The 11,148-nt window shown below is 42.8% G+C and overlaps 2 protein-coding genes across 2 annotated transcripts in view; one reads left to right on the top strand and one right to left on the bottom strand.

Moving 5' to 3' along the window:
* LOC148354567 (general transcription factor II-I repeat domain-containing protein 2A-like) overlaps positions 1-11,148 on the top strand; it is an 83,205-nt gene that overhangs the window by 69,947 nt on the left and 2,110 nt on the right. The gene's annotated exons all lie outside the window — the stretch shown is intronic.
* The window catches only part of sptlc3 (serine palmitoyltransferase, long chain base subunit 3), a 40,159-nt gene continuing 34,177 nt past the window's right edge, over positions 5,167-11,148 (bottom strand). The window contains exons 12-14 of the mRNA XM_088352054.1: positions 7,947-8,082; positions 5,590-5,719; positions 5,167-5,534 (exon numbers count right to left, since the gene is read on the bottom strand). Coding sequence (XP_088208180.1) covers positions 5,472-5,534; positions 5,590-5,719; positions 7,947-8,082 — 329 coding nt within the window. The 3' untranslated portion in view covers positions 5,167-5,471. The remainder of the gene's footprint in view (positions 5,535-5,589; positions 5,720-7,946; positions 8,083-11,148) is intronic.

Below are 11,148 nucleotides of genomic sequence, written 5' to 3'. Positions count from 1 at the left end.
AAGGAGTGGAGGAAAGACATCCTTATGCGTGATAACAATGAAAAACAGAAAGGAAGGAAAAAAATGACATAGAAAGGCAAAAGAAAAGAGAGAAGAAGAAAGAAATAAACAATGAGGAAGACAAAGAGGAACAAAAACAGCGACAGTGTCTTTGTGAGCGGCGCTTGCATTCAGCGACATCGACTATTTCAAACCGGAGTTCGTTTTCCTCTCGTGCTTCTCTCGGGCCAGACGAAATCCCTCTGCATTTGGGTTTTAGTTTGATTTGCGATAGCGTCTTCCTCCCGCATTCCGGGCGGCTCGTGTGAGGTGACCCCCCCCCACCAATTGGCGGGCAGGAGAATGCGGAGGTTTGTCTATGTGGCGACCCCGCAGGGGAAGTTGGACATTTTGGCTTCTTCTCGGCTCCTATAAAGACGTCATCGGGGAGAGGAAGACCCCCCGGGGGGAGGGATCCCCCTTCCTCTTCCGAACGGCGTGTCGGGTGGCCTTTCACACGCTGTAACTTTAAGATCAAATCCAAAAGCAATTGTCCGCAACGGAGGGAAGTTGCGGTGGAGGATCTGGAGTGGGCGGGGGGCCGCGTTGCCTTCCAAACACGGGACCAGGGGCCCGTCTCGGTCACCTTGACAAAAGATCTCATTTATCAATAAATATACATGCAGACAGACGGATGAGTTTGAGCAAATCGGTTTATTTAGTTTTCTATTATTACTGTTGTTTTTTCCCCTTCCTTGTCAAAATTCCAAAGAAAATGAACAATTGTATTTTTCATTCATTTAGAGATGACTTCTACGAGAGGAATCCAAAAAATATTGAATTATAAAATATGATCCTTAAAATGAGAATCTGTTTCGTAAAATAATCCTACTTACTTCTAGGGAGTCATTAAGAATATATCATTACACATGTTTGCTGGACATTTCAGGAATAATATTCCTGTTTTTTATATTTGACTTTATAATATATTGAAAAATAAAGTTCTACTGTACTCTTCTGATCAGCATCAACGGAGGAAAAGAATCAAAATGTTGCACCTCTACTCTAAAAGTTGCAAATGAAATGGTTTCCTCTATGAAGTATGTGTTACATGTGTGTGAGTTCAAAGAGCTTTACTATATATGTATATTTCTATTTTTTTTTTTACGTCAATCTGATCTTATCTTACTTTTTTTCATGGGTGTTCTGGCCACAGAGCACATTAGGCCAGAAGAAAGGAGGCAGCCAGGGGTGGGGAGGGATTTTGTGCTCCTGCTTGCACTTTTCTGTTAGTGTAGCATGAAAATGGCGAAAGTAAGAAAAGGGCAGTTTCGTCTTAATAAACTGGTGAGGAAAGCGAGCTCTGTTGTGGGCACAGAGCTGGACAGCCTGACCACTGTAGCTGAGAGACGGGCACTGAAAAAGCTGCGGTCAATCATGGACCAATCATCACATCCACTACACAGCATCATCTCCAGACAAAAAAGCAGCTTCAGCGACAGACTGCTGTCACAGTCTTGTTCCACGGACAGACTGAGATCATTTCTTCCTCATGCCAAGAGGTTCTTTAACTCCACCCAGGGGAGTAAAATCCCACCCCAACATTTGCATATTACTGTATTTTTATGACAGTGTGTATTCTATGTAGCACTACTTTTAAATACTCTATATCAACATGTTCTAATTGGGTATTTTTGTTTTCTATATTTTTTATTTTATTATTTTATTTTTCAACACAATACACTATACTGCTGGAAGTGTGAATTTCCCTATGGGGATGAATAAACTATCTAGCTATCTATAAAATAGAGTACGAATAGCATCAATTTATCACGGATCCCTGCCAACTACGTTTTTTTGTTGTGTTATGTCTCGTATTTTTCTCTGAATATTGGTAATTGTATTACTTTTCAATTCTGTTACTTTAAATCCCACGTGTATATGTGCCCTCTGTGGGGCAGTTTTGAATTTAATAACATTCTGTGTCATGACAATAAACGCATTAGATTCTATTCAGTTCAGTCTAAACGCCAACTTAACCCCCAGAAAAATGAAAAAAAAAAAAGTTTATTTGATCGCGTCTTAGAAATACACGTACGTGCACATGCAACCAAAGGAGCTTGTCGGAAGCTGAAATACAGATTTCGGCCGGAAGATGGCATCGGCAGGTAAAATCATTTTAAATATGCGATAATTAGAATTTCGTAGAGAAAGAGTACTAGAATTCATATGAAGTTTATTGTGTAAGGAAAATAACAACAGAAGACAAAAAGGACATGAATTGCTTTTCAAGTGGCGGGAGCTCGCTAAACAAATATGCATTTGGGTAACACCCGCCCGCACGTACGTAGGGTGTAGAAAAATGCGTCCGCTATGCCCGTGCACGTCCCAGTTTGTCATCACAATAGACGGCGTTGTTGGCAAAGACGGCCCGACTCGTCCTCGACTTGACTCTCAAGACGACTAGCAAATCCTACCTGTTCCAATATTACATTTGTTGTTTTCTGTATACAGTACATAAAGCAAAAGCTCTCTCGTGGGAAGATCTCCATGTTTGGAACGGATTCAATCAGGATGCTGTAGAAGATTTTGGGGTTTCTCGGCTTTTGTCAAATATGATCTGTTCAAGGACGTCACACCGGTGCACAATAAACGGTTTGATTTGAATTTGGAAAGTTGATATTGGTCTTGTCAAATCCATGTTTCGTTTGTGGAACGTAGGACTGTCAATCATCTCAAATATTGTTGGACTTATTTGAAGTGGATTCGAACCGTTTTCTAAAATGTATTGGGCCTTAAGAACCCACCCTCCAGACTTGATTCGATGTAATCTATGAAACAATGGTAACGCCAGAGCCTGTATCCCAGATCGGTGTCGATGACCACCTCATTTGGAACGCCATTTTCTCCTTAATAACGGTTTCAAAACAAGGTGCGAGCAAAGTTCTTTTTGAAAATGTCACCAAATACCGCAAACGAGGATAACATCGTATTTACCTTTAGTGCAGACGGCGCTGGGCCAAGGAGAAGTCCAGGCGTCCTGTGTAGAACTCCGCCCATTCCAACTGCCTTGAGTGCTTTGCTAAGGCTTTTGGGTGTTTTAATACTTTTTTCTTAACAATGAACATAGATTGTTGAATCAGCTTTCGTAAGAAGCTAAAACAGGGCCTGGTGGTGCGAGACTGACAGTAAACTGTGGTTAAAAGGCATTTCAGTGTGTAAAAAATGAATCATGTTTTTTCTAGATCTTTGAACAGTCTCATTTATATGTCAGGTGTTTTTAGGGATCCCCTGCAAAACATATGAAATGACTAATGACTATATCATTGTTTGCATAGTGTTTTATTATTATTGATAATGTATCGTTACAAAAAACAAAAATATCTGAGCCAGAATAGAGCTGTCCTCTCGGGTGCAAGCAGTAAGGGGGCGGCGACGACGCCATGATGACAAGCCAGCATTGCGGGCGTGTTTGCGTTGTTTTCACGCCCTTGGTCAAAGACATTTATCATTTATTGCGCGATGAATAAAGTCAGACCTCCAAGAAACACGGCAATGGCAAGAATTTCAAGCATTTTCCTGACCTTAAACTCGACATAAAAATTCAAGCATGTTCAAGGATTTCAAGCACACGTACGGACCCTGTTTATTTAAAAAAAAAATCCAATTCTCATCGTCGCTTTAATGGAGATAGCATCACCCCTTGGCGAGAGAATTCCCGTTAATTGCGGGTTTGCTTTTCTCGGGGCTGCATATATTCAGTGTCTGTGCGCCAAAACTCTTCTTTTATGAGGCGGCGGCATCGGCGGCGGCGGCGAACGCCGCAAAACAAGCCCCGACACTTTGCGTCTTCACCCTAGTGAAAGAAGCCATTGTGGACGATCTGGCCAAGGTTATCATTAACGCCTTTTATTTGACGTCTGTTTATATTTTGCAAGTGCGTCTTGCGCAATATGGAGATCGTTAATCCGCCGAATGACATTTTTACAGGTTTTGATACGAAAGAGACCTCAATTAAAGATGAGTGATGGCGGAAGGATGGGACCGTCGCCCGAGGCAGAGAAAAACCCCTCGCCTTGTTTGACGTTTGCAAACACAAGACTTTTGTTCAATTCAATTGCCGTATCAAAAGAAATAACGACATAGGACCAGGATTGGTTTTAACCCAACGGATTGGAAATCCTATCTCCCGCCCAGTATATCTAGGTACTGGCAAAGGATTGCTTTGCCGGCCTCCATTTACCATTGTTGCCCGGCTGCTATACTCTGTGGTGCTGGAAAAAATGAACGTCTGCTTGAAAAAATGAGCATTTACTGTCATAAAAAGGAAATCTGCTGGAAAAAACAGACATGTGCTGCAAAAAAACGAACTTTGCTGGGTATTTTCTGTAAAAAATGGCCATCTACTAGAGAAAAATGGGCTCTACTAGAAAAAATAAAAATCTACTGCAATATCATGAGCATCAGCTTAAAAAAATAACTGTTTGATGCAAAAATGGACATTTGCGCCCCAAAAAAATGAAAATCAGCACTTGCTGTTAAAAAACAAAGATCGATTGCAAAAAAAAAAAAAGATAATAATAATTAGCATTTGTTTTGGAAAATGGTTCCCGCTGTAAAAAGGAGGCTCATATACTGTAAAAAGACAAACATCTGCAGAAAAAAATGAGCCTTTTTCTGGAACAGACATTTGCAGCAAAAAAAAATGAGCATCTGCTGGAAAAAATGAACGTCTGCTCGAAAAAATGAGCATTTACTGTCATAAAAAGAAAATCTGCTGGAAAAAACAGACATGTGCTGCAAAATGAACTTTGCTGTGTATTTTCTGTAAAAAAAAAAAATGGGCATCTACCAAAGAAAAATGGGTTCAGCTAGAAAAAAATAAAAATCTACTGCAATAACATGAGCATCAGCTTATAAAAATGACTGATGCAAAAATGGACATCTGCGGCAAAAAAATGAGCATTTGCTAAAAAAAAAAACAATAATAATAATTAGCATTTGTTTTGGAAAATGGTTCCTGCTATAAAAAAAGGCTCATCTACTGTAAAAACACAAACATCTTCAGCAAAAAATGAGTTTTTCTGTAAAATACAAAAAAATGAGCATCTGCTGGAAAAAAAATGACGGTCCTCAGTCAAAAATGGAGAAAAATGAGCATCCGTCGTAAAAATTCCACAATCAAAGTCATTCTTATGATAGGACTTTATTTGACTAAAGGAGCGGTTCCAAAAAGCACCGAGCGGAGGCGACGCCCCGTCGGCCGATTTAACGGGCGTCACGGGTTCTCGGCAAATGAGAGAAAAATAGCACTTACGAACGGTTGGTGAGGGCGTGGCCAAAGTCCAAGCGTTTGGGCTCGAAAACGGCCGCGTTTTGCTCGGACGTGAAAAATTGGAGTTGAAAGTGGCGTCCAATTTGGAGCCACTTTTGACCGGAGTGAAGACGGCGTCGGCACCGTCACATTTCGGAGCCTCTTGGCGGTCCGACCGTTATTTCCGTCGGGAAAACTTGAGTCCCAGGGCGTCGCCCACCTGATCCAGGTGATGCAAGACCTGAGCGGGAAGCCGAGGATTAGAAAGGAAAAGGATTGGGCGGGGGGGCGCCTACCTGGTCCAGCATGTCCCTGGTGTGCGCGGCCGACATGCAGAATCGCGCGCGGGCTTCGGTGATGGGCGTGGCCGGGAAGCCCACCACCACCACCGCGATTTTCCTGGCCAGCATTTCTCGGGCAAAAGCTCTGCAGACAAAACAGACAAAAATCAACACACGGGCGGGTCAAACGGGGCCTAAACGCGGGCTTCTTCCAAAGACCCGACCCCGTGTTCTGTGTTAAACTGCATTTTAGGAATTTCCTCTTAACGACATGTTAATAGGAACATAGTAACCGCAAAAGTATGCTGGATAAATAGATGAGTGACCAGAAAAACCATGTTAGCTTCTTATTTAACAAAACAATCATTGTTGTTGATCATGATAATGAAAGGAGAAAATGAGTCTTTGATCAGAACCCACATTTTAGAATTTCACCCATAAAAGAAAACGTTAGCGATTTAAGCTAGCTCGAGGACGGGCAGGTGAGTTTCTGAGCCCCCTCGTTTCGATTCCCTTTCTTGCTCTGGAGAAAATGTCAAGTGACTTTTCCAGATTGAGTCAAAGATTGAAATTTGCATTTTATATGTCGTGCCAGGCCAACCGATCGAGCGACACCGCGTTAAGACGGGAGGAAGTCACAAACTCAAGCGGGGAAAGGGGAGCGGCGTCAATCGGGCATAAGAAAACGATGAAATCAACAATAGAGATGATCTGTAACTTGCCGTGTGGATCTTTTTGTTTTTTTGACGCGCGCGATAGCATTTTTCTCCGCAGCATCGTAACGGCGCCATCTGCCGTCGAGACGGTAGATCGCTGTGCCGGCCGGCTGCCAAAATGGTCAAACGTGTTGCCGGGCCGATACGCGCGTACACGTCGGCCATTTCGTTAAAATAAAAAAAGGTATCTGCTGTCAAAAGTCACAATGAAGCATGTGACAGTATTTTTTCAGGAAGACTTTATTTTCTCAATTTTCTACCATTCGTCTCTGATACGTGACTGAAAAGAGTGTGATCGTGGGATCAAATCCAATGCTTTATCAACTGTCTTTAATATCGCTGGTGGCCCATCGCCGCGACCCAGGTTCGATTCCCGTTGCATCCGACGTTTTGCGATGGGGGTGATATTTTTCAACTGCACAAATATGGTTTTATATACTACCAACACCGGAAGCCGTTCAACAAAGGGTCGGAATTCCTTTTCTGCAAAACCTATGCATCGAATACTATGCTTGAATTCATTTATTCTCATTGAATGAGGTAACTTGTAGCAACTGGGCGTGAGGTTTAGTGTTTTCTTGCATGTTTGAAGCAAAGGTTGCCTTGACAATTCCCCCCAGGGGGACAAACGGAGCAGTGGAATAAATACTTTTTCTTTGTTTTATTTTCTTATCCCTGCTTTGTTTTGTTTTTGTCAAATGACCTCTTTGTCAAGAAAACCTAAAATTCACTTAAAATCATTGTGTCGCCAAAACTTCAGATGAACTAAAAGGGTTATTCATTGGTTTTCCTGATAAACTTATCTAAAAACAGATGCTCCAAAAAGGCTGGACCACCAGTTTCAAAAGAATGAACTGGGCTCCTTAATTTATAGGGTTAAGCGATCGTTCATAATATTCGTTGACCACCCACAGTTTGTGACAACACGCACCATGACTTTGATATCTTTTTGAAGGTTTTTTTTAAAAAGCATGTTATATACACAAACGAGTATGGCATTTTCAGGACCATAAGGCGCCTGTAAAAGTCTCCACCCTATAGTCCGGTGTGCCCTGTATGATGTCAAGCGGGGCCTGAAGCGGAGGACACGAGAAGACTGCTGTTCACATTAACACCCAATTCCCATTTTTTGTATGAAATGCGATTGTTTTTCTGAAATGCTTCTCATTTCCATCACGGGCGGCAGGAGCTCAGGAGGTAGAGCGCTCGTCTTGGGATCAAGAGGTCGCAGGTTCGATTCCCGGCTCCTCCGTGTTATATGTGGAAGTGTCCTTGGGCAAGACACTGAACCCCCAATAAGCCGCTTAGTGCCTTACATGGCTGCACGGCCGCTATTGGGAAATGTAAAGCACATTGTAAAGCGCTTTGGGAAGTCTTCATGGACTTGAAAAGCGCTATAGAAATGCAGATTATTTCATTTCATTTATCACAATTTGACTCAGCGTTTTATAGGACTCCTATTAGTCTGGCGCCGAAGAGGACGGGCACCGTCTCGCGCAAGTCATCGCTTGCGGAAGTCCTCATGGATGCCAACACATCTAGCAATTAGAAAGTTATCGTGCAACCGGAGGCAGAACGGTTGAATAGAAATGAAATCCAAAACCTTCTCTTCTCTTCTCTTTCCCTCAACGCGAATCCGGTACCGGCGGTCCTTACACGACTTTCCCGGGCATGTAGAGGAGAAGGGGCACCACGGGCGAGTCCTCGTTGCCGTAAATGATGAATCCCATTTTCTTGACTCTGGAGCGGAAATACTTGGTGTTCTCGGCCAGTTGGCGGATGCGACGGAGGCCTTCCGCAAAAACATAGAAAGAAAGGGAAGTCAAAACGGAGAAAAAGACGGCAGGGGTCCCCGACGGGGTGCCCGCGAGCACCAGGTGACCCCAGTGAAAATAGCCCAAAGATCGCTCTTGAATATAGCTCACTAGTGATTTATTTTTGTCCGTCTGTCTCTAAATGTTTTTTCTCTACATGTTCCTTCCTCTTTTTTGTTTGATCATTTTCACTTTCTCACACCCTTTTTTCTCCCTTTCTTTCTTTGACTGTTTTTTCTTCCTCCCTTTCTCTTTCTTTCTCGCTCATTCTGTCTCTCCCATTTGTCTCACCCCCCTTTCTTTTTCTTTCCGTCATTCTGTCTGCTTCTGTCTTTCTCCCGTTTTCTTCCTCCCTCACTTTCCTTACTTCTCTTTACCGTCAGTTGAAGAAAGCAGACTCTTTCAGGTCCCAAACGGCTCTTCGGGTTGTTTTTGTGGCTTTAATCCCTACATGACCGCATATGAAGTAACATTGCGCATGGAACAACTTGAAAAGGTTGGGGAAAAATAACGCCAAAGACAAATACAATAACAAAAGGAAAAAGGAGAGATAAAAAGAAGAAAAAAAACCCAAGAAACTTTTTATACATTTTTATATGAACAAATTTAAACTGAAAAACACAGGAAATATAATGAACATATTTAGAAATCTACAAAAAAAAAACTATTAGCCTCATGACTATTATAGACAGCAAGAAATGCAGATTTTGCAGCCTTTTCCGATTATTTTCTCAAGTCAACTGTGACAATAGAATCCGATGTAAAGCGGTATTTCTGACCCAGTTGAGAAAAGAATTCTCCTGACAGGCTTTGTGACCTTTGGTTCACCTTCCGGTGTGAAATTCGACGTGGAAGAGACAAAAAGAGGCCGAGGGACGACCTCGTTGGTCCGTTTATTGTCGGCTTGAGGTTTGTGCCTTAGATGTTGTGCGCCGGACCCTCCCGCACATCGATACTCGACAGATTATCGGGTGGGACGATAATCTGCACTAATATTTGTGAATTTGACCGATATCCGTACTGGCACGTAATCTATTTGACGGGACGATTATTAAGGCTCAGATACAGCTGAGCCTTTTCTCGCCTTCCTGCCTTCTGTCTCACACGCAACCTGATTGGATAGGCGACGGGGAGCAAAGCCACAGTAGCAGGAAGAATTCAGTTAGAGCGGGATAAATAAAGGAAGCCCTACTAACTCCTGTATCCCGACATGACAGTGAGATTTTAAGTCTGTGGTAGAAAAGCGTGTGTGAGTAAAGGATGGCGTAAAAAGTCTGGTTACCATTAGGTGGAGGCTGATATATTAGCTCTTATCGTAACACTTGTGTGTGCGTGTGTGATGAAGAGCAAGCTAATGTAGAAGTGATGAGCTGGTACCATAACACGGGTTTCTCAATCTGGCTGTAAACCGGGAGTGCCCACACTTTTCTACTTTTCTGCACCATTTGTTTTATGTTCATTTGAGTCATGTTAGTTGTGTTGAAAATCAAAACGATATACTGAAAAGGTTTCAGCAGTATAAACGAATATTGCTTACGCTCATGTTTAAGCTTTTACAGCGGATGAATATCGGCTCCAAATATCGCTTATCGCCCTCCTCCTAATACTAATAACTGGTGTCGTATCAATTCTCATTTCAAAGTCCAGTCTGCAGACCTTTTTTCGTCCGAAACCGGACCCCAGCTTCAGTGGCCCCAGACTCCATTGAGTTTGAGACCCCGAGGTTGATGCCTTACCCTCCCTGACGTCCGCTGCCATGAAAGTATTGAGGAATCTGCGCTTCCTCAAAACACATGAAAATGATTTCCTCTGCAACGTGTGCTGCTGCACCCCCCTTCCCCCGCATTAAAGACCCCCCGACCCTTCCCCTCAGTAATGGCTTCCATATTTCCAGTCCCAGCAGCTGTTTGTCTTCCCCTGCAGATCCGCACTTACAGCTCATGCTAACATTGTTGAGTACTCCAGATTCACGTCGCTTTTCTTGAGTTCGGGTTAGCCCGAGTGTTTTTCCCGGTGTCCTCTTACGTTCATGTTTTGTTCAGTTGCCGGTCACCAGTGTTCCCAAATACTCAGCGTTGGCTTATTTTCATGTTTTGTTCTGTTAAAGCCGATCGGTGTCGGAAGATTATGTAGTGGATCGAACCACGATGGAATGCGTTCTCCTGCATCTTCTTACTTTGATTTCTTGTTCAGTTGAAAGAAAACTCTGTTGGAGTTGATTGGGGTTCGAACGTTGTGTCGTTGTTCTATACACACTTGCGACGTGTCCTTCCTCAGCGTTCATGTTTTTTTCTCTTAGAACCAGATGGCATTTCAATATATACCTTATCTTCTTCCTTGCATGTTGTTCCTACATTTGCCGCATCGTCCTTCTTCGTGTTTTGATCTGTTAGAGCTTGTCGGGGTTGGGTCATTATAACATTGTTCAATTTCCCTGCATCCTCCAACTTTCGAATTATGTCCAATTATGGGTATTGCCCCAGGATATCCTGAGTTGTTCCCCCTTTCATGTTTTGTTACGTTAGAACTGGTTGGTGTTGGAAAATGATGTCCTTGTTAAATCCAAATAAGAGATGTGTCCCGCTTCCAAGCCTTTGCTGTTTTGTTCAGTTAAAGGTAGTGTCCCATCTTATCCTTCATTGTCTCCATTTAGTTTCGTCAGAGCTGGTTGCTGATAGAACGTTCTCTCGTTCCGTCTATACTGGAGATGTTTCCAGCTTCCTCAGCATTCATGTTTTGTTCAGTGAGAACTCATTGGTATTTCAACCAATCCTGCATCTTCTTCCTTTTATGACTTTTCACCATATTGTGCATCATCTCATTTGTATGTTTTGTTCTGTTAGAGCGAGTTGGTGTGGGAAAGCTGGGCCGTTTGCCAATGTCTGAGATGTTTGCATGTGTCTTCTACTGAGAACGGTCGGGTATTTCAATATATCCTGTGTCAGTTTGGTTTAACGAGAGCTTCCGTTTGCCCTGCCCTTGTGGATTTTAAATTGTCCTATACTTTTCCCACTTTTCGAGTACGTCTGTGCGCTTCACCTTCA

This window comes from Urocampus carinirostris, chromosome 13 (assembly GCF_059441175.1).
Source record: "Urocampus carinirostris isolate Australia breed hairy pipefish chromosome 13, RoL_Ucar_1.0, whole genome shotgun sequence".
Lineage (NCBI taxonomy): Eukaryota > Metazoa > Chordata > Actinopteri > Syngnathiformes > Syngnathidae > Urocampus > Urocampus carinirostris.
This window is presented reverse-complemented; position numbering and strand designations above follow the sequence as displayed.